General features: G+C 44.6%; 1 protein-coding gene across 1 annotated transcript in view; it reads left to right on the top strand.

Moving 5' to 3' along the window:
• The window catches only part of LOC106499095 (unconventional myosin-X-like), a 91,879-nt gene that overhangs the window by 23,879 nt on the left and 44,752 nt on the right, over positions 1 to 23,248 (top strand). The window contains exons 10-21 of the mRNA XM_067298629.1: positions 15 to 144; positions 2,238 to 2,356; positions 6,793 to 6,939; positions 7,669 to 7,769; positions 10,901 to 10,967; positions 11,430 to 11,522; positions 15,434 to 15,502; positions 16,356 to 16,438; positions 18,001 to 18,109; positions 19,064 to 19,144; positions 20,185 to 20,309; positions 21,453 to 21,567. Of these exons, the coding sequence (XP_067154730.1) occupies positions 15 to 144; positions 2,238 to 2,356; positions 6,793 to 6,939; positions 7,669 to 7,769; positions 10,901 to 10,967; positions 11,430 to 11,522; positions 15,434 to 15,502; positions 16,356 to 16,438; positions 18,001 to 18,109; positions 19,064 to 19,144; positions 20,185 to 20,309; positions 21,453 to 21,567 (1,239 nt within the window). The remainder of the gene's footprint in view (positions 1 to 14; positions 145 to 2,237; positions 2,357 to 6,792; positions 6,940 to 7,668; positions 7,770 to 10,900; positions 10,968 to 11,429; positions 11,523 to 15,433; positions 15,503 to 16,355; positions 16,439 to 18,000; positions 18,110 to 19,063; positions 19,145 to 20,184; positions 20,310 to 21,452; positions 21,568 to 23,248) is intronic.

Raw genomic sequence — 23,248 nt, 5'->3', positions numbered from 1 at the left:
ATGGTTTTGCACAGACTGCCATGAAGGTGATGGACTTCAGCACTGAAGAGATCCGAGACATCTTCAAACTTCTTTCTGGCACGCTTCATCTGGGAAACATTGAATTTATGACAGCTGGAGGGGCCCAGATTACAACGAAAGCAGGTAAGTGGGACCTTACTAACTTGGTAGACAATGCACAGCCCCATAAAACCCCCAGCAAAGCTCGTTCTATCATCCTTTATCCCTCTGATATTCCAGCCCATAGTGCCTTTGCCAGCAGATTCCCAGCAGTTTAACTCTGCAAAAGCGTTGCTGCGGGATGCATGGCTCCAGAGCACCAGCATGGTTTAGCTGGGCCGTGGCCCTGTGCTTGGTTTGTTCTCCTGCATACTCTAGGTCTGAGTCCACAGATTCACAGTTTCTCTGTGATTTGCATTGAAAGAGCAGGAAGAAATAGGAGACGCAGGAGTTTTAGGTAAGAGTAGTCCATTAAAGACTTTCATATATCTTCCTCTGAAGCATCTGATAGTGTCCACTCTGTTACAGATATCCAGTCTGAGCTGGTCTGGTAAAGTGAATCTCTAAACAAACAGAAACAATAAATATTTATCACAAGTGCTCCATGACTCAAGTTAACTGCATCTCTTATTGATGACCCCCTTTTGCAAACCTGTTATCACCTCATTGCACCAGGTCTCCTGATGCCTGTGGTTCAGTGTGGTCTGATCATTCAGCACAACTGAAATCTCTTTCAGTGACAGGATTAACTAGTGGTCTGCCAGCTCTCACACAGCCAGATGCTTTTATTTAAAACAAAAATCTATATGAGAAAAATATAGTAGAAATGGCAAACAGTTAATTTACCTGCCTAAGTGTCTAGTAATACTCATCTTCCTTTTGTGGGTCTAAAGTACATCAAAGGTAGGCACTGTACACTATGTTTCTGTCACTTGCTAGGTATTGATTATTATGTATTTTGCATATTATACAGTTTGACTTTATAGATATAGTGATGTTGAAATAATCCGTAGCATCAGGCAGATAGATTTTTGTACATGGAATAATTAAAAATGTAGTAGAGGAGTTTTGGAGCACTTGAGCTATGCACATTGCTTACCTCTGACTGGGAGCCTCTGTCCTTGTTAGTACTCATCCTCTCCAGCCTTCTCCCTTTTCCTTTTTGTAACATGCTTGTATGCAATTGTGTATGTCTAATCTTAAACTGAATTGGAAGTTGTTTGAAGAAGAGGCCCTATGTGTTTATGGTGCATGGTTCTCATCCTGCTTGGGGTCTCATAATCACTGCTGGAATATAAATAATAAGAATGAGATATAGTGGTTCATCTCATGAATGTATATAGCTAATACTCTTGAGTGTGGTCCTGTGTAATGTCAAATGAGTATGATATCTCTTTTGACAGAAGTTACCTTTTGTTCTTGGGAAGATTTCCCTGAAAGCATTTGCAAACTCCAGTTCACACCTTGTCTATGTGTTCCTCCTTTAAACTATCTTTTGGTTTTGTTTACAGAAGAATCTGACAAAGGGATGAGATTACTATTGCCTTGCTGAACAGTCTTGTCTTGCTGTTTTCTTACACTTCCGTATCTGTGTTCATTTTGTATCTTTTGTCTTTTACAAAAAGCTCATCCAGCCCAGATAGCAGCTAGTTCAGCATGTTTCTGCCAGCATGTGGGAAATGGAGTTCATACAGATTGATCAGATACGTCTTGCTAGCCTCCAGCAATCAGCAGTTTAGAGATTTCCTAAGCCAAAGATTGCACCTGGACCATTGCCTTATGCCAGCCATCAGTACAAATACTGTTTAAGTGTGAGAAATTGTGGTTGGATGAATGTGTTCAGATACAGTACCCCTCCAGGATCATCTGGATGCATCCAAGCTTAGCTATCCATGCTCAGACTGCACTACTGTGCCTTTAGCAAAACATATCTCTTTCAATAAATATTGTGCTGGTGCTGAGCTTTAGACAGTGTTTTGCTCTTCCTGTTGTCAGCGGAAAGGCTGACTTAAGCTGCAGCACATAACAGGTGCTGACCCTGCTTTGGACTGGATGTGTTTGCTCACAGCTCTGGGCATGCTAAAGAGAATTAAAGTAAAGGGCAGTGCTCTTTCTGCTGAGGCTTTGACACTTATCTTAGAGGAGTCCCTGAGATTTCCTCGCTGAGCTGCAGAGTGTGGATGCCACGTGAGTGATGAGAGTCCATGCAGGAGAAAAAGTCTGTCCTTCTCTCCTAGTGCTGAACATTGCCAGCGACCTCCTGGGCTTAGATGCCTTCCAGCTCTCTGAAGTACTGACTCAGAGGTCCATGATTCTGCGTGGGGAAGAGATCAGCTCCCCTCTCACCGTGGAGCAGGTAAGTGCTGGGCTGCTTCTGTGCAGCTACCTCTCCCCATCAGCATGGGGCAGATGTGATGTCTGTGTGTGCTTTGGGAGTACAAGGGGCAGGTGAAGAGAGAGTAATTCTTGTCAAAGCCAGAGCACCACAAACTGGGGAAACGGCAAGGACGACGCTGAGCTTGGACACCATATGCAAGCACTGGGATTCCAGGCCATGACTGGGCTGGGTGTTGGAGCTCGGAGGTCCTGACTTCTGCTGGGCAGAGCAAACTTAATGACTGCAATGAAGAGGAGCGGACACAACCTGCTGGAAGCTCTGCATCAGTCTTAGCCTGACCAATCTCTGGCTCAGTGTTGTTTGTTACACTTCTGTAAGATATACAGTCAGTACTTGGATATAGCTTTTAATACATGATATATTCCAAGTCAGTCATGGCAGCAATTTGCCTTAGATATGGCTAATGATACAGTCAGCTGGCAGCTAGTACAGGGCTCTTCTACTGGTGGCCCACTGTAATGATGATACACACCCTTATTTGTGCTACTTCACCAGCCACAGAGGAGACTCAAAATAGCTGGCCTGATTGGGTCTACTTGTCTTCTTGCAAGAGCTGTGTCTGAGCCAGGCAGGTGGTGGCATTGCCTTGTGTTGCAACACAAGGCCTGAACTCTGGGTGTTGTGTGTGTGACTGACACTAAAGTGTCCCAAAATGTTAGAGGCCAATGCACTTGTGATACGCAGGTATCATGTCAACTTCTGACTTAAATCTTATCTGTCCCCCTTAAGGTACAGTTTTAATGTAAGAGCAGCTCTACAATAGAGTCTGGTAGCACTTAGGTAGTGCCATCTGCTCTGGCACTATGCCCTCTTCCAGTCTGCTACTGGGCACTGCTGCTTCTGCCTCCTCTGCATCTCCAGGCCCTCTGTCTTCTCTCTTCTACTGTCCACTAAAGTTCAGGATTTCCTGTTACACCTCCTAGGTGCTCAGCTGTTTCCTCAAGTCTTTTGTCCTCATTTGGTAGTTCAGGTCCCACCGTTGCCTCTTCTGCTTTTTAGGCTTACAGGGCAGGAGTTCACTTGCAGAGGGCAATGCACAATGTTCGTTTCAAATCATCTTCAGTCTCAAGGAATTGGTCATGCTCATAATCACACACAAAAACTTTTGTGTGTGTGTACCAGAGAGCTCATCAAATGTTTGTGGTAATTGCATGTGTGCATGTTTTTAGCCTGCAGAGCTCCCAAGTTATGCTTTATTTACTAGAAGATAAAAGCTTACACACAGTTACCACAAAACATCTAGCAGATGGTAGGTTGTTACCCCACAGCAGCTTGTTTGTGTATCTGTACAACAGCAGAAGAGGACCAAACAAACTGATATGCAGTTCTCATCTGCTGAAGGTCTGTACTGCATGCTTGAGCCAGTCCTGCTTATCTATTACATTTCTCTGTGGTTCATTACAGTGATGTGCTTTATGCTTAAAGCATAACTTTAAGCTTATGGTGTCACTGATCACTTGAGAGCACTCTTGGTGTTTTAGGTCCATGCACAGATAACACTGTAGAAAATCTTCTGTCATTAATGAAGTGAAAGACATTGGGAAAGAAGGGATAATATTACTAGATGGAATAAGCATCATATCATAGCAAAATGAACATCTGTAATGGAAATCTTGGGCTGGCATGGCCTGCAGTGGATTATCAACCCAACCCCTGCCTTGGTGGAGAAACCAGTGTTTCTGGGCTCTCTCTGACACATATCTGTCTAACCTTTCCTGAAATTTCCCATGGAAGGGATTTCATGGCCTCTTTAAGTATCTTGCTCCAGTGCCAGAGGCAGTAGATTCTGTAGCTGAAAAGATTATCCTCATATTTAAATTTCTTTTGCTGTCCCAGCTGTCCACCTTAGAATAAGCTTCTGTTTAAGTGAAGTATCCCACTTGGTGTTCTCTATTCTAAACTGAACAATCCAGTTCTTTCAGAGTTTCCTCACAAGTAATTTTCTGAACCTCTTCTTTTTCAGCTGTTTTCTCCAGTTTTTCCACATCTTTCATGAAGTAGGGTGCCCGTAATTGGACACAGTATTCAAGCTGAAGCCTCACCTGTGCTCATTACAGCAGAGTAGTAGCTTCTTTTCTTGCTGAGGACACAAGATATTACATATCTGGTAATAAATCACAAACTAAGCTTTGCCTTTAAGAAATAGTATAGTTTTGCCGTAGGCTGTGATCTGCTGTCACCACCTGACCTTTCCCTGCAATACTGCTGTTGTGACAATAGTTTCTCAGCCTACAGTCTATGTATCCCCAAATCCAGTACCACAGTTCCTCTTCTCCCCTGACTGTCTGTCCTAAATAAGACATCCCGTGCTGTAGCAGTGCACGACGATGGTAACAAAGCATGCCGGAGATGTGCTGTGCAGCTCGGAGCAACGGTGCGCAGTTGGAGGGCATACAAGAGTCTCCTGAACAGAACTTTCCTTCGTGGTTTAGCTACTCCTAATCTTCCCACTTGTTAGACCCTGCGCTGACTTCTCACGGTCCAGTGAGGCCCAGCACTAGGACAGCTAGAAAGAAAGCTCTTATGGCAAGTGGATGCTACTTCTGAGCCTTCATCGCTGGCTAAACCCATTGCACTAAACATTGGACCTATAAAGACTGCTCCTGTGTAAAGACTGCTCCTGCTTAAGCCCTCGAGTGCTGTGTCCACCTATTCCCGCTTGTCATTGCAGGAACACGGTGAGAGTGCTGCCAGGAATTTCTCATTGTGTAACAGGCTTGTTGGCCGTCGGAGCTTTGACATTTCAGTGCTTTGAATGGATGAACTGGGCTGAAGGCGGGCAGGGCTGGGAGGATGAAAGGAGCCTTTGAGAATCTCATTTGAGCCATATTGTGGGGAAAGCAGCTTTGTTCGTTTACAGCTGGATGGGGAGGTCCTGTTCCTGGAAAATGAGTCCAACTCACTGTGTAGCCATGCTGACTTGGCTAGCAGAGCATTTCTGCTCCCAGAGGGGTGGCCCTGAGGGCATCCTCATGCCGAAGCAATAAGACAGTCCATCTGATGGAGACAAGAAATGCCCAGAAAAAGCCTGTGAGCCTGTGCTTTAAAATGTTCTGTTCTCTGGAGAAGGGAGGTTGCTATTTGCCCCAGGCCTTGAGTTGCTGGAGAGGAGATAGATGCTGGGGTAAAGACCAATCTTAGTGGAGCTGATTTTTGTGAAGGTTTCACATAGGATAAGGCAATCTGAAATGAATTTTTAGGATGCATCTTAATAAGGCCTGGGCTACAGAGTATGCATAGGGGTAGCTCCCCTCATGGAAGGGAGGGAGAGAAACAGTGAGATTGGATAGAAAGTAGGATCTTGCAGGCTGGGTGCCTCATGAGCTAGCTGAGGGAGGTTTTGGAGGTAGTTGGGCTGTGCCATAGCAAAGCAGAACAGGAGAAGTGGTATTATTCAAGCTTGCAAAACTGGAGAAGATGAAGGTGCATTTAGATCTCTGTCATTGCTGCCCAGGCCTAAAAAGGAATTACCTTGATGTCAAAGGTGTGACAGAGTAAACAACAACCTGTAATAGATCTGGATACTGGGTTTTATTTAAGAAATGATGAGATTAGAGCTTTACCCTCACACCCCCTGCTCCCACAGTGTTACGTTCACTAGGTCTCAACTTCCCTTTCCATCAGGTAAGTCACTGCTGGTCCAGGAGGATCAGGTAGAAAGTTGTGTTGGTTCATGCTGTGCAGCTCCTTGCAGTTACCAAATTGGGCATTTCAGACGTTCACCCACACATCCACATATATACAATTATCTGCCACTTGTTACTGTTCACAATTTAAACTATCTTTTTTTTAACCTGCGATGCTGGGTTATGATCACTGCGTGGGGTGTAGGGTCAGCTCCAGAATGGTCTCTCAATCTCTGGCTTCCCGTAAGATGATGCTGTTTGAATAAAAGTTTTGGAGAGGGGTTTTTCAAGGCTAACCCTCTCTTGCTTACAGAGGAGTCTCCTAGATCCTGTCCTGCCAGTTTTTGAAAAACTGAGCTGACATTCATCTTGTCTGGTCAACCAGGAGTACTGAGCTGAGATACCTTGTCTGTGACTCCAAATGTTGGCTCAGGTGATGCAGATGGCTATTACAGACTGTGAGTCATGAGGTATTTTGCCACCTCCCCTCCCCAGCCCGTGCTCCAAAAGATGTCAGTGGTTTTGCTACTTCCTTCAGCCTCTCAAGTTCAGTTTTCCAAATGTCAGACCTGGTACATCTGTGCACGGCTGGGCTCTTTGCAAGTTTGAATGTTGACTGTGCATAAACATTGCGCAATGAATAACCAATATAGGAGGCTGAGGCCTTTAAGGAGGAATGGAGGGACCTGAAGTCCCACAGACATTCTTGGTGCCCCCTTTGCCCCTCTTCTCCCTATAACTCTTTTTTTCCTCTCTGCACATTTACAGGCATCGGACTCCAGGGACTCCCTCTCTATGGCGCTGTATTCCCAGTGCTTCTCATGGCTCATTAGCAAGATTAATACGAAGATCAAAGGCAAGGAAAACTTTAAGTCTGTGGGCATCCTGGATATCTTTGGCTTCGAGAACTTTCAGGTCAGGATTTTGTCTTTTTCAGGATGGGTTTGTTTTGGAGAGGTCAGTAGATGTAGGAAGTTTGGTAGGTTTGTATCCTATGTGGGTTAGCATAGGTCATTCTGGGAGGACTTCTGCACTGCCACTTCCCTTTAGGAGCAGCAAGATATATTCAACTGTCCATTTCTGGTATCTGCGTTCATGTAGGCTGATGTTCAAGGTCCGCCTTGTGACACAAGCCCTAAGCAGATGTGTTGTGATAGGTAATACTGAATTTTTGACTTGTGTGTAAATTAAATGTCTGACTTATACATGCACATTGTTTGGCTACATCTGTTTTGTCTTGCGCTGAGAATCCTGTGTGTACTGTTTCTGATGGTTACTGATGAGGGATGTATGTTGAGCAGCTATTTTGTGACTGCTCAGATATTTCACAGGAAGAGAAAAAACAGTGACCGAACATTTAGGGAATAACATTTCTTTCTTCCTAAGAAGAAGAGATACATGACTATCTGAAGCATCCTTCACTAGCAGTTAGGCCTGCTGCATTAACCTTTCACGAACTACAAAAGCTGTTCTCCTGATGGGCCTCCCTGTGTTGTCCTTCTCATGTCCATCTGCTGCCCCTTGTCTCTCTGCTCTCTGGCTTTATTCCAGGCCTGATACTTTCCCCCTTGCTGTTGTCAGGCAGTTCTTTCAGAAACCGGGGACAAGAATGTTATGTTTTATAATCTGTGTTTCTTCTCACAGGTGAATCGTTTTGAGCAGTTTAACATTAACTATGCAAATGAGAAGCTCCAGGAATATTTCAACAAGCATATCTTCTCCTTGGAGCAGCTGGAATACAACAGGTGACAAACAGAGAGAACTCCTCTGGCTTTCATGGGTGGCAGAACGGAGAACATCATTCCTCTTTTGGGCTGTCCAGTCCCAACTGCTACAGCTGGAAGGGCAGCTGGGCCTTGGTGTTACCCTGACTCTCTAAACACTGCCCATGTGTTATTTGCCAGTGTAGGTCATTTGTCTCCAAGCAAAAACTATCTTCCCTGTAGCATTTTTAACCCTCTGCTGTCATGCATTTTTAACCCATAATCTGAGTCCAGTCTCAAAAAGAAGTTGTCTTAAGCGGCAAATTTTGCCTGACTTCCAGTCTGAGCAGCAAACCTTCCCTAAAGCCTGAAACACAAACCAAAGTCAGCTGAGGCATGGTTTGCGTTTCCTGAAAAGTTGTGACCCTTAACAAACTAGGTTCACATTTCAAATCTGTAAAGCCTTACCTGCTATGCTGTCCAAACACGCACTCCTTATCTTGTTCCTGCTTCATCCCCTTTCACCGAGTGCATTACACACAGAACCAGGCCCAGCCTCTTCTGTCACTCGCTAAAGACAAGAGTGTAGGAACAGCTGCACAAGGTCAGACAAAAGGACTGTCCTCTCTCCAACAGCAGCCGAAAGCGAATGCCCAAGAGAGAGTATAAGAACAAGGCAAACATGTACAATACTTCTTCCTAGCATTCTCCCAATTTCCTACCACTTTCAGCTTACAGAGTGCATTGGTTGGCTGTGGTCTCATGTACTTAGTAACCCTCCATGGTGTCCTCTTCCATGAACTTTCCTAGCCTCTCTAGAAACCCATTTAAATTTTCAACATCCACAAATGCTATGGCAAGGAGTCCTAAGCTCATGCATATATTGCGTGAAGACCCACCTCCTTTTTTTTGTTCTGATCATGGCTATTAGCTTCATGTAATGACTCCTAGCTCTTGTGTTGAAAGAGAGAGCAAACCATTAATCTCCATCCATTCTGCCCGTGCCACTACTGATGTTATCAACCTCTATTATACCTTACCCCCCCCCCACAAAGTGTAGTTTTGCAAAATAAAAAACAAACAAACCTTGAAATTTTTGAAATTTCTAAAATCTTGAAAACTCCAGATTCCCTTTTTTCTCTCAGCTGAACAGGGTCCTGGGCTTTGACTCCTTAGAAAACACAGTCACTTACCTTATTACTGACTTCAGTGATGATTTACTTAATGCAATGGTATTATTATGTGGGTGGATTCGTGGTATGAAAAAGGAAAGCCCCTAAAAGTGTAGGATGGATAGATATCAGACAACTTCCTTTGTCCTAGAAATTCTTGCATTGTGAAGATGGCTCTTTTCTTCAGCAAGAAGAATTAAATTAGGCTATTTTCTGAGCTTAAAGAGTATGGGGCCTTCTGCACAGCTGTTTGCCTTCTGTGGGCTTTGTATTGGATTGTATCTTGTAGAGTACCTGGGGTGCTCTAGAGTGTCTCAGCTTCTAGAGAAGGCTGCTAGAGAAATACTTCAGCTCTTGCTCTGAAACAGAAGCCTTTATGTTTGTGAATGAGGCAATTGAATAGGGTTAGTGAGGGCAAATGAGAGCAGCCTTGTAAAAGGAGCCAGCTGAATAGGCAATTCATGAAATGTTAAAGATTACAAAACTGCAAGGCTATTTATGTACCCGCTTCTCAGGCCAATTCCACCACTGCAGGAAGCTCATGTTAAGAATGGTATCATCGTGACAAAAGATTTATTCCTGGCAATTAGATAGGAGTTTAAATTCTGTGGCTGAACTTTGGAAAGGACGAGATAATTTTGTTATTGACTATGCTTCTAGTTATTCTGAGGATGATGCAATTAAATCTCGTGCTTCACAGTATCAGCTCTGCTTCCTCAGGTTTAGTAAGTAGCTCCTATGTATTGCATCATTCAATTAGACAAGGGGGATGTGGCATTAGAGACAACTTGACTCATTTATTTGATTTCTTTCAGAAAGCTCTGCTTTCTCCAATTCTGGAAGGACTTCTTGCTCTCAGAAGGAATCCAAGAGGCTTCTGTGGTATCTTTGTAAAAAATATATGGCCTCTCTGACACTCATTGTTGCAAGGATCTGAATCGCTGCGAACTGATTTTTGTGTTACTGAGTTTATAAGATAGTCTGTTCCCTTTGTGGGATAGGTAGTTCTTTGCATTTTTCAGAAATGGTTCCAACCTGTGAGTTGCCCACAGGTTTCTGAATGCTTTGAATCAGAAAGTAGGAAGCCTAGGCTGAAGGACTTGTAGGGAATGGCTTCACTGTCTTCAAAACCTTAGCCTTTACCTGAAAGGTAAAGGTCTGTATCACAGTGTCAATAAGTAGCTTCACACACAGCCTGCAGTCTTCCTTTGGATTCCTGAGCAATAGTTATTTCCAGCAGCAATTATTCCCATTTAAGATTTCCTTCTCTGAAAATAAAGCCTATTTTGTGGGAGTGTAAGAAGGTGGCAAGGGGCAGGAGGAACTCTCTCGGCACAGATTTGCAGAATTTCATGGACAATTTTCAAAGCACTCTTATAGCACTGCTCTTTCTATGTCAGGTCCTATTCTGAAACGTACAGAGCCACCCCGTAGGTCAACCGTGTGTCAGGCCAAAGCTTATCTGCGTCATCCTCTTGAAAATCTCCCTGAAAAGTTGCTGTTGTCTCTTCCTCTGGTGGGCATATGAATTGTAGTATGGTCTGGCAGATAGATGAGCTTCAGGCCTGCTTTCCAGATTGGGGGTCAGCAGTTGGCCCTTGCGGCTGCATAGCAAACTGCCTCTTTTCACCAGCACTTCAGCTGGTGCCCCTATTTCCTGAAAGAGCAGGAAGAGCCTTCTGTTACCTGGAAAGGGAGAAGCGCCAGAAACTGAGAGCAACTACAGTTTCTTAGTGCTTGGTGTGGAATTAGCTCAACGACCACAAGATGAGCATCAGTCTAAATCACTGAGATGGAGAAGGGCTGTCTCCTACTGCCATCTCCTTATGTTAGCAGTGCATTGTGTGCCCTATTCCCTTTGCTCAGACGTGGTAGAGCCTAACTTCCACAAACCCCTCTTCAGTCCTGGGAAAGCCACCCTCAGCTACCTCTGTTCTCCCGTGCCTCAGGGAATTGAGACTTGCTTTTCATATCTTTGTTCTGTTTGTTCTTGACTGGCAGGGAAGGGATAAACTGGGAAGCCATTGACTGGATGGATAATGCAGAGTGCCTGGACCTCATTGAGAAGGTGAGTGGTTATCTGGGACAGTTTTCAGGAATAGCAATAGCAACTGCTGATTGTCTTGGGGGCTTTCCTTAGGTTTCCTGGTGATAAAAACAGGTAGTTCCCTGCTAGACCCTCTTCCCATCCTGACCTGGCCAGAGTATGAGCTATTCTAGCCCTAGTCCCTGCTCGAAAAAGCAGATCCCTGCTCATTGTTGGGGATAAGCTTAGGGAGGGTGTCACTGTTTTAGATAGGGAGCAGGGTTTAAGTAGAACCTTAATGTGATTCTTTTATAAACAATCTCTGCTTATGTTCTGCTTCCTGAGTGTGTTGGCTGGCCAGAATCCTGCTTTCGGCTTGAGCTTTGCTGGGTATAACTCACAGGTTATTGCTCAGTGTGTTGTCCAAATCTCTAATTCTTGGCTTGGTGCTGTGTAGTTAGAGCTTTTGCTGACTGTAAAAGCCTGTCTCTTGTTTGGCTGTAGAAACTGGGTCTACTGGCTTTGGTGAATGAAGAGAGTCGATTCCCCAAAGGCACAGACAACACCCTTCTGGAAAAACTTCACAGCCAGCATATGGTAAGTAAGAAAATAACCTGGCAGGCAAATGATCAGTATGTTAGCCCCATCAGCATTTCAAAGCTGGAAGTGAAGGTTTTGTTGATGTGAAATATGTGCTTTGTGCAGGAAATGTAAAATGCCCTAGGCCCAAGCCTGCAAGTGTTTAATAAGGCTGCATTGAACAAAAGTAATATGTGAAGAAACCTTGCACAGAGGGAGAGAGGGAACATGCATGCCACAGGCTATGGGTAGAAGAGGTCTGTGTTTGCAGCCTGGGCTGGAGGTCAGGTGCTGGTGATGGGCGCCGGGACACCGGGCAGCGCCGCGGGCGCAGGATGTAGCTGCGTGGTGTGGGTGGCTTTCTCCTGCCAGCTGACTCAGAGGAGGCTGCTCCAGAGCACATCAAATCTCTGTCTCCTGGGGCTGGGGACGGTTCTTGCCTCATGATTTTTAATGAAAGCTCTCCTATTGTTCCTAATTAATGAAATTCTTGCCGCCTTTTTCTTGTATTCTGGACATGGGAGTAGAAGGGCTTTTTTTTGTTCAGGTCACAAAGTTAACCTGGAGACACAAAAAACACAGTGAGATCACTGTAGTAGCCTTGAACTCTGTTATGGCCTGCACTCTATTCTTCTAAATAGGCTGAAAACAAAGCAAATTAAACCCTGTAGAAGGCACGTGTGCAATAATTTACTACTTTAGTAAGAACACTGTAAACTAATATCTTTCCTAGTCACCCAATTAAGGCCTCATCCAATCCTGAAAACATATGGATTTGTATCCTTTATTAGACAAAATTTATTTTTAAAAAACTGGCATAGGTGCAGTTATTCTCATTTTTATGTGTATATCTAACTCTTCTAGTAATAATACTGAGTGCAAAGAGGGTACGATGGCAGTGACTTCTGGTCGGCTACTTAAGCATAGTTTTGTGGAAATACTTGCCTTAGGCTTAAACTGATGCCTTCAGTTTAGTCCACTGTGGCTTTCCCTTGTATTACAGATTGAGGTAAATGAGGATGCCCAATTTACCTTTTTTATTGCAGTCAGTATTTTGTATGTTTTTAATATACCACTTTTTGTGTATTTTCTTTCTGAACTGTCTCAACCTCTTTAGCTTGTCTCCAGACGGAGAATTTTCAAAGCTCTTCCTTATTTCTGCTGTTTGTCTCTGAACTCCTCTAGGTCTTTTCTCTATTCTTTTCTGAGATAAATAATCAAACCAGAGCGCAGTTCCCTTGGTAAGAAGGTACCTGTAGTTTACTGTACAGCAGCATGAGATTGTCAGTATTATTTTGCATTCCTCTATGCCCTACAACATTTTGGTTGCTGTTTTTGGTGATACCTGTGCACTGAGTAGCTTTTTCATTAAACTGTTCATAGTGTCACCTCCGTCTGCTTTGAGGGGATAGCAGTTAATGTGGAACCCCAGGAGCATATGAGAAATAGAAGAGGCTGAGGAACTGGAGTGCAGGGAGGAAAGACAAAGTAGATAGTGTGCTAGTGTTCGTCGTTTTTGAAGGTGAAAATGTTCTTTGTACCAGCTGAAGTCTTTGGTGCAGGCTGGAGCAGCACTTCAAGGCATCCAGCCACTCTTGCTGGAAAGCCTGAAGGCCCTCATAGCAGAACAAGCCCTCTTTGCTATGTTTTCTGTGGATTGCAAAAGGCTTAAGGAGGAAAAGCAGAAGATCTGATATGTCTGAGAAGAAGAGCAATAGGGAAGCTGGGAGAAGGAACCAGAAATGCTGTGGGCATGAATGAAACACATAGGCTTGGGAGGGAGGAAGAGGAGAGATGGATGCTGCTCTGCATGGCAGAGATGGTAACAGTTACATTTGAAGAGGAAATGAGGAAAGTTTGTGGCTGGAACAAGATGACTGGAGAAAGGGAAGAGCAAAGAAATGGGGTCAACATGAAATGGAAAAAGGGCAAAGAAAAAGTTTAATTTTTAGTAACACTGACAAATTGTCAGGGTCATAAGGCATCCACCCCATACTGCTAAGAGACTCTGAAGATGAAAGGGCTGAATTACTGACAGTACTGTGCAACATCTTACTTAAAATTTTCTCAGTACCTGTGCCTGGGAAAGTGGGAAATGATATTATTTTTAGAAAGCTTCCAGGAAATTACAGGCCTACAAGCCTGATGGCACTATTAGGCAAATTAGTAGAACCTATAATAAACTAGACAGAATAAGTGGACACCTGAAAAAATACAATCCACCTAAAGACTGCTGTGGCTTTAGTAAGTGGAAGTCCTGCCTTACAAATCTCTTAGTTTTCTTTGAAGGAGTCAAGAATCACAAGTTGAGGTGATCTGGTTAATCTAAAGACTTTTGATAAATCCTTCCACCAAGTCTTCTAGCACAATAAGCAGCCCCAGGATGAAAGAGAAGGTCCTTGCAGGCATAAATAATTGGATAGCAAACTGGAAACAGAGACTGCAGTAAATGGTCAGTTATCTCGATGGAGGGAGGCTTGTAAGGGTCTGTCTGTCCAACACAAGCAGTCAAGTGGCACTTTTGTGATGATACACTGTACAAGGTGGAAGGGAAAGGCTAGGCTGTGAGGGGCGTTATGAGACTGAGTGGGTTGTAAAATGATGGTGAAAATCAGTGCAGATAAATGTAAAATGGCACACCTGCATTTCCCAGCTTCATATTCAAAATTATTGGCCCTGAGCTGACTGCTGCAATTCAGGAGGAAGACCTGGAGGCAATGATGGATAGTTCCATGGAAACATCGGTGCAGTGCTCAGTAGTAGTCAAAACCCCAAATCAAGTATTAGAAATTCCTAGGAAGCAGAAAATATTGATTTACCACCATATAATCTGTGGATCACCTGCACCTTGATCACTGTGTGCAGCACTGGGCCCCTCCATGCGAAAAGGGATTATATGAGACCTGGAAAACAGCGGGCAGCAAAAAAGATCACGCATCTGGGACAGCTGCAGTGCAATGGACAACCACACTGGAGGGACCCTGCAGCCTGGAAGAGAGATGGCTTGGGGGGGATATAATGGGTTTAAAAACCATGCATAGTCTGGAGAGGGCACATGGTGTCAGTGAGAGCCAGGCTCAAAACCAACTGTGGTTCCCTGTGCAGTCAGTCGAGAGCTCCCTGCCAAGGGATGCTCTGAATGTGAGAAGTTTGCATTGGTTCAAGGGAACACTGGACAAATATTTGGGAGAGAGATCCATTTGGGGTTACTAACTAGGCATACCTCATGAAAATAATCAGAGTTTGAGAGACTGTTAGGAGAAAAGCATCGTGCACTTGCTTTGTTCTTCCTCTACTCTGCATCACCACTGCTGGAGGCTGAATGGACCCTTGGTCTGAACTGGTATGGCTGTTCTTACATAGTTAAGGGTCTTCATACAGAGCAAAGACAGGAGGAAGAAAAATGAAAATTAGAACACTTACTAAGAGAAGGAAAAGTGAATGTGGAAAAAGGGGAAGAAAGGTACAGACAAAGTACAGAGGGGGAGAAAGGTAAAAAGCAAGACAGCATAGAGGAAGATAGGAAATTGGTATGATCCTTTGACAAAAAAAAAAAGATGTGTAAGCGTTCTGCAAAGCTGCCATCTTCTCTGCATCCTGATCCTGTGTCCTGCACCACATGGTTTGTGTGGATCCCAGTCTCCTCAGGTGTCAGACATGTAAGAATTAACATTTCATCCATGGCATGCCTGCCCAGCCTTGATTCTGCAAGCCCTTGCTCACATGAGGAATGCCTTGAAGGACTGGATTTTTCCATCTTATTGAAATAATATATTTGCAATATAGATGCAGATAACTGGAGCACATGGGGTCACGCTCTGCAACAGCTGAGGTCCTTCCCCATCCCAGCTTTGTCATGGCAGAGTTCCTGACTGAACCTATTCGTTCTGACACTGGCATTACAAGAAGCCTTTTTTCTTTCATTTCAGAGCAACCACTACTATGTGAAGCCTCGAGTAACAGACCATCAGTTTGGGATAAGACATTATGCTGGGGAGGTAGGTGTTCATGGTGTATTTGTGAGATGCTTGCACCTGGGTTTGTGATCCTGGTGTATTTAGAATCCAAAATCAAGACATATCTCTGAGCTGTGTATTCGGATCTCTGTGCCCCATACCAGAGCACAGGGGGTGTAATGGGCCCAAATTGACATGTCATGTACCTAACTACATTCTACTGCTTCGATATTTGTTTGAGTTTCTCAGGTAACTTTTTGTTTGTGGAAGAAACTTCTCCTTATTTTGCTATTAATGTTCTCTTTCTTGGCCATTCACAAACAAACGAAGTCCAGCATAAAATTTACAAGGAAGATTTCACTTTTGGAGAGGCTACATGCCTACTTCAGAAAGGAAAAGGGCTCCAAGCCTTCAGGGTTAAATGATGCTCTCTGTTGTGGAAGACTGTGGAGCAGATGGAGGTGTGTCAAGGGAGGGCACCAGTGCACCAAAGAAAGGATAATTTCCTCCTGGAATCTCTTCTGCTGAGCATTACTGGTAGGGAGGTCAGGGCGCTGGGTGGCACAATTAGTATTTCCTAAAGTGGTTGGAGTAGCTTGGTAGCTCAGACATTGCAGAGGGTTTCCCCGCATACACCCCAGGCAAATCTCTGCAGCTGTTTCACTTGGCTCCTGTTTTTGATTTTTTTTCCCTGAAACTGATGGGTAAAAGCCACTTTCTTGTTAATGAATGCTGAGCTCTGGAGCCCCTTCCTTGACCCCAAAAGCTAGGATCTTGGCACATGCCTGCAGCACTAGAGTGTAGCTCTGCTGGGGGTCTTGTACATTGGCATGTTAATGTAGATGTGCTTAATGGCTTGTACTGCTCTGTTCCAGCTGCTCTTTCTGTTTTGCAGGTGCTATATGATGTGAGAGGCTTTCTGGAGAAGAACAGGGACACCTTTCGAGATGACATTTTAAACATGCTAAAAGACAGCAGGCAAGTCCCTCTTATGCTTGTGAGGAAGCCAGGACGGACAAGTGTCTGGTGGGTTGGACTAAGCCACGTTCACATAATAACCAGATCAGGAAAAGCAGTTGTTTTTTCTGAGCATCAGTTCTTTTCTTTGTGCTTGAGGTTCTGGAAAAAGAAAGGAGAGCTGGAGAAGTCAGGTGAGGCACAGATGAATAGCTTAATCGGTAGTCTTGTTGTCCCAATTTTGAAAAGAGCTTTGAAAACATGACAGAAACCGCTACAGGCAATGCTGAGTTTCTCTCTCCTCTCTTCCCCCTTTCCTTTTCTTCTTCCTCCTGCCTCCCTGTCCTAACAATGGCAAATTTGTCCCTGAGTGAGTCAAGGCTCTTTGCCATGTTGTCAAATGCCTGCCTTTGTACAGAGGCTGCTTATTTTCCATATTTTTCCAACGCACAACCTGTTTGTGTAGTGGAGAGCTGCCATGATGTGCCTCATCCTAATCCTGAGACAGACTGAGCCCTCGCTGTGGGACTGCGCACCGTCCACAGTATTTAACCCCAGTGCCACAAAGTGACCCTAGAGAAATGAGCTGACTTTGACCTTGAGCAATGTCTGGAAGGCAGAAGTGGGGTGTAGCAGAAGGAGAGAGGCATTAATTACTGTGGTGGACCCCAGAAGTTTCTGAGTAGAGGCTCCACCACATGCCACATGGTAAGTCATGGTGCATGTATTGCATTTGGGCCCCAGGCTGATGAGACTGTTTCAGTGCTGCATCTGTCCTGAAGTCTGCTGCAGAGTTTGCACCATGAGCAGCCTTGCCATAGCCCATGGGAGCTGAGTACAAGCTGCTCTCTTAGCTGCCTTACTCAGACAGTGGCATCTGGGGAGCACTTCGCATAGGGCTTGGAGCTAGAATTGTGGCTGTCATTATCCAGCATTACAGAAGAGCTCAGGGTTTTTCAGCAAGCCAGAAAGGGAAATTCTGCTAGAAATAGTCATAACAATAAACTGGCACAAGCGGTGCTGAAGAACTTCATGGCCTTTTGTAAGAACCAGCACCTCTGCCTAAGGAGAGGCAAGGTGGCAGAAGATCCCACAGAGCTGGCCTACACCAAGTGTAGCTCTAGCAGTCCTCTGGCTACAGGAGGGCTGTGGTTGCAGCTGTGTGAGTGTGGTTGGGGCACCACAGGTGTGAGCCACAAGAGCTCAGTCAGGAGGGGGTGGCAGGAGGAAGCATGCAGTCTAGCTGGAGTACCTTCAAGGTAGCTTCTGCTTGGGGGCATACAGCTAGAGGGAAGTGTGCTGGCCAGTGCAGATGGACATCTTTGCTGGTGTTTGACGGGGTGAGATGGGGTTTCCGGCTTCCAGCACAGAGGGCCGTCTGTGGGATCTGGGTGGCCGTTTGGAAAGGATTAAATTCCTCACTGAAGTGCCCAGCCAAACTGCCTCCTGTGGCCACTCTGTGGCACAGCAGGGGTAAAAATGGGGTGTTTCGCACTGGGACAGGTGATAATTAAGAATGAGAGTCATCATCTCACAGCTCATAGGTGTCCTTCAACTTCTTTAATTCTTTTCTTCGCCCTCAGGCTGGACTTTATCTATGATCTTTTTGAAAGAGTCTGCAGCCGTTGCAGCGAAGAGACACTGAAGATGGGCACCCAGCGGCGCAGACCGACTGTCAGTTCCCAGTTCAGGGTAGGATGTTTTCCAAGAGAGCAGCAGGCTGCTGGGAGGAGCAGATGGGTAAAGGGAGGCCTGCAGCCAAGAGGAGTCATTCATTCTCATTTCTTGTCCAGCACTGAAAATGTGCAGGAATGTTGTAGAGCTAAAAAAAGACAGTGCCACTGCCCCAAGGATTTCTCTGACTGGTGTAAAACGCAAGATGCTGAGAACGAGCAGGATGGCAGAGGAAAAGAATAGCAAGAATACTTTGCTAAGTATCTAAAGCTCTTGAGGTTTTCTGACCCTTCGCGTTGGTTTGGTGTTTCAGCTAAGTGTACGTGTCCTGTTTAGTCCACGTCTTTTATGGGCATAGCAACAATTCCAGGAAGGCTTTGTAGGGCGAACCCCGCAGGTGTGAATCTTGCCCCCGAGCCTGTCTGCAGACTTTTGTTAGTTTCAGAGATTTCGTTTCCAATGTCTAAAGTTTGAAAGACTTGTAACAATAATTCAAATTAGCTATATAGCTTGGAGAACAAGGATGGCCATGTACACTTAATGTTATTACAGTAAAGTAACTATGTGGGTATGTTTTGGACAGGAAAGGATCTTTCCAGCGTTACTGAGGGCAGGCCCTCTGTCACAGCATTGAAACCCACAATATTATATGTAGATGAATCTACCCTCATTTGTTTTTAAAACAAGTTAAATTGTTGAAAAGAGAGGTGATTGTATACTCCTTGTTTCAGCTGCTGAGGAACACTTTTCAGACAGAGGCATGATCTATGCTTTCATTATTTTTAATTTAGCATCATTTTGCCCTGTTACTTGAAGAAGAAAATGGGATAAGAAAAGATGGATTTTGGTAGGCAGAATCAAAGGAAGGTATCAGGAATGGGAGAGCTGCATGAAGACCCTACTGCATCAAATGCAGCCCCTGTTCCCTTCTGTAGTGACTGATCCCTTGGGTTTTGTCTTGGTGTTTTTCAGGATTCACTCCATTCCTTGATGGCCACACTTAGTACTTCCAACCCATTCTTCATCCGCTGCATTAAACCAAATACAGAAAAGGCAAGTCTTTCTTCCAGAAATATGCATGCATGCAACACAGGCCCCCGTGAACACTCACTTGCACAGACGGCTAACTGATGAATGCCTCTGCAAGGGTCCAAACTGGGGATAAGTGCAGCTCCCCCTCCCCTTCCCTTTTTCCTTCTGGTTGTTTTATGGTTGTGGAAAAATGCAGCCTCCTCTTTGTAATCGGATGAAAAGGCTGCATGCTGAGTATGTACCCAGTCCCATCTCTCTGTGTGCTGACAGAGCCTGGATGCTGAGCCAGGCTTGTGCAGAGCCCGCAGGTCTGGTAAAAGTGGCGATTGCTCCGCTTTATAGTGCCTGCAGACAATTTGCTCTGGAATGCAGGGCTGGTGCAGTAGGAAGCGTCTCCTGCAGATCCCTGGCTCTGAGGCAGAGGAGGTGGCTGCTTCATGAACAAGTCAGAGTGCTTAGAGACGAGCTGGCCTGGGAATGAGTCTCCTGCCAGTACTGTGAGCCATGGCAGGAGGGTACACTGCTAACTAGACTGGGTAGGGAGCTAGGAACAGATCATTTTCTTTGTGTGTTTTGAAACTGTGTATGACATGGGCAGAGGAAAGCCTGCTGGGGGCTTTATGCCAGAAAAAATTTCTGCAGTTTGTCTCTAGTTTTGGCAGTAGAAGGCTAAGGGGGTCTTCTGCATGACTGCAGAGAGACTGGAGCCAGGGTTCTGCCTTTTGTATGTGTTAGCATATTATATCATTGCTCTGCTGCCGTGATCCAAATGGCAGCAGTCTTCAGACTGCTTTTTTCCAGACTCTGTCCGTGTTCCTTTCATCCCTTATCCTGCACCATGCAGTGTTGTGAGGTTGCTTTTCCCCTTGAGCCAGACTTCCCCTTTTTCAGCTGGGATGCCCGGATATGCTGGGTTGACTTTCTACAGATAAATGGATGTACAACATGTGATTGTCTGTGCTCAGATAAACAGTTGCCATTCCAGTCAGCAAAGTAATGCCAAGATCAATACTTATTCCTTCTCTCTTCTGGTCTGTTTTTGAATCTGGATCATTGCATAGGCACCGAACCTCTTCAATCCAGATGTCGTTCTAAATCAGCTCCGATACTCAGGGATGCTGGAGACGGTGAAAGTTCGAAGAGCAGGTTTCCCTATACGGCGCCTTTTCCTGGACTTTCTCAGCAGGTAATTGCTGTCATTGCACCACATGCTGTACCAGCCCCAAGCTATACAATTTTATATGTTCGTTGTCTCTGTAACTACTGCTACTGATATGGATCATTTGTGGGATGTTTTTCTAACCATGCCCTTATTGCCAATATCATACATTGATCTGGATGTCCTTTTGGAGGCTGCTTGCCTTTAGAATAAGAATAAGAATGGAAAAATAGCCAAGCAGTCCATTTTTTTTCTACCTTTGTCATAGATTTGCTTGTGTGATTTTGAAAAAGCCATTGCACTGTGTTTGTTCTTAAGGTGGGGGTTGTAGTCCAGGGCCTCATTGCAGCTAGTGCTCATGAGACAAAAGTGGTTACCACATTCAAAACATCTTGATAGATACCTTTTCTATGACGGATCTGTGCTTTCTCTGCATGACATCCATGGGATCCCTGCTGGAATAGTTTTTCTACATTTGGTTCAACGCTTTAAGAAAAATGTTAAATAAAAAGACAAAAAAACAGAGAAACTGTACAGCTGCAAGTACTCAGTTATCTCAGTACTTTAGAATCTGCTTTGCAGAGGGAGACCAGACAAAAGGGTTCTAGCTAGGCAGTCCTTCAGAAAGAAACCCAGCTGGTCATACTATATTAAAGGGAAAATATTATGGTAAAACCTTTTAATCTGTCAGGCTGAAGCAAATTTTAATGGGAAATATAGCTGATGATTAATGTTGGAGAGTAAGATTATTTCTTTTTTAATTATCTGCATCAAAAGGATTTCTTAAAGTTTATAGCTAGAAGGGACCATTGAACATCACTCTCTTTGCCTCTAGTAGCAGTATATGCCACCCCTACACCGAACAAAATAACTTGTGTCTGATGCTGGCATATGTTTCAGAAGGACAGTTGTTCTTCTCTGAAAAATGCTGATGAATTTGAATTTTATTACTGGGATTGCAACAGTAATTGCCAATGTGGTAGGAACAAATGAAGCTTGGGGGATAGAGGTTTCCAAATTGGAAGGCAGACGTGAAGAAGGGAGGTCCCAGCTGGAACCTGTCTCTGAGAGGGGGGGAAGGACTAGTGGAAGGAGGGTAACTGGTACCATGTTAAAAGATAAAGAGGGTACTTTCATGCATAATCTCATGACATTTTGTTTGGTTCTTAGGTACAAGATGCTTGTGAAGGGGCCAAGTGCCTTAGACAACAGCAAAGCTGTATGTGCAGGCCTTCTTCAGACCTATGACAGCAGCAAGAAACAATGGCAGCTGGGTAAAACCAAGGTACTTCATCAGCATGGGGCAGGGTAGACGAGGAATGGCTCAGTTCCTGCTGCAAGGGCATGCAATTGCATCTGGGAGTCAGTAGAAGTGGCAAAGTAGTGATGACCCAGTAAATGCTTTGGACTATACCGCTGACCTGTAGCATCTCAAATGTTTTCCATATTATGTACCTAAAGGTTTTTGTCTAAAATCTTTCTCATTCACCAACACAGATCAATTTTGTTTTGTCTAATGAGATTTTAAAAGAACTGAGGAGAGCAAGCTTGGGGGTTATTGTAAGCACCTACAGTGTGTGCCGTTAACTGTGGCCTCTTCTGCCAAATATTTCACTGTATTTGGCTAACTGAAATTCTTCTAGGAGGCAGTGAGCTGCTGTTTGGTAGATATCTAAACTGTGAACAGGTAGCTAGATGGCCAGATGTGTGACAGCTTTCTGCTGTGGATGCTTAGCTGATGGTTTGTGCATTTAGCACAGATATTAGCATATATTTTCTATGAAAAGGTATCCCAATGCTTCTCCCTACTTGCGCAACTCAGGTTTTGTTTCTATATTGGTGAATGTTTAACACTTATCTCTCATCTGGGGAAGTCCCCCCACACACCTTTTTTTTTCACTCAGCTGGAAGTGTGCCATTATCTTTTATCTTTCATGTAGCAGAGAGAGAGCTGGGTGTTTCAGACTGAATTTTTTCAGGCTTTGAGACAGCTTCACACAGGAATAGATGTGAGTGTTGCAAGGTAGATCACTGCAGAGTCTGACCAGTGAGAAATCTGGCAGGGGGAATTGAGTCTGAATCACAACTTTCTGCATATTCCAATAAATTCTTCCCAAAATATTCCAAAATGCATGTGCAGTGCAGACAGCGTTTCTAAGTGGTAAGTATGCAGTCTGTATTCAGAGACAGCAGACAATGGTCCATCAAAGCAACCAGCACTTTTGCTTTAAAAGAGTAGTCCAGAATATTTCCAGGGTCACAATGGAATTGAAAGTGCTTCCAGTGGATATTACATTTAATTTGTGCAGATCAGATGATGAGACTTGCTGCTTTGAGCAATCATTTCATAATAAGTGGATAGACTGTGATGTTTCTTAGGGGGTGAGATCCCTCTCCCCTTAGAAGAGTGGTGGAAGCCCAGTCGGCAGACAGGGCTATGAGCCATGTGGCAACCAAGGAAACCTCTGGCCATTGTTATGGGAAGGGGATAGGTTAGCCTGCATTTTCTAAAACCTTCCTTTGCATGACTGCACTGATGTCCAAGAAAGAAGGTCTTATCACTTAGCCACATTTCCGGTCTGGGATTCAAGTGTCCCCCACCTTTGATTAGGGAATCTGGTCTATCCTCACGGGTCACTGCAAACCAACAAGCATTTCAGTCATTTTTCTCTCCAGGTAACCCACACTGCTTGGGTGGCTGCCACTGTCCCAGAATTTTAGTGTTACAGCTGATGGGGAGTGTGTGCGTGCGTGCATGTGTGCTGCAGAGCTGCTTGTGCCTGGGCAGCTTTAGAAAGGACTGGTTAGAGCTCATAAACAGGCAGTTTGAATTTTCTTCCTAGCGTGACAGGAGATGGGAGATTGCTGGGCTACAGCAAGGGCAGCAGAGAAATGCATGCGAGGACCAACATTTAGAATATACAAGGTTATTTATAAGTGTAGCTGGAGTCCAGGGATTACAACAG

Source organism: Apteryx mantelli, chromosome 6 (assembly GCF_036417845.1).
Source record: "Apteryx mantelli isolate bAptMan1 chromosome 6, bAptMan1.hap1, whole genome shotgun sequence".
Classification (NCBI taxonomy): domain Eukaryota; kingdom Metazoa; phylum Chordata; class Aves; order Apterygiformes; family Apterygidae; genus Apteryx; species Apteryx mantelli.
This window is presented reverse-complemented; position numbering and strand designations above follow the sequence as displayed.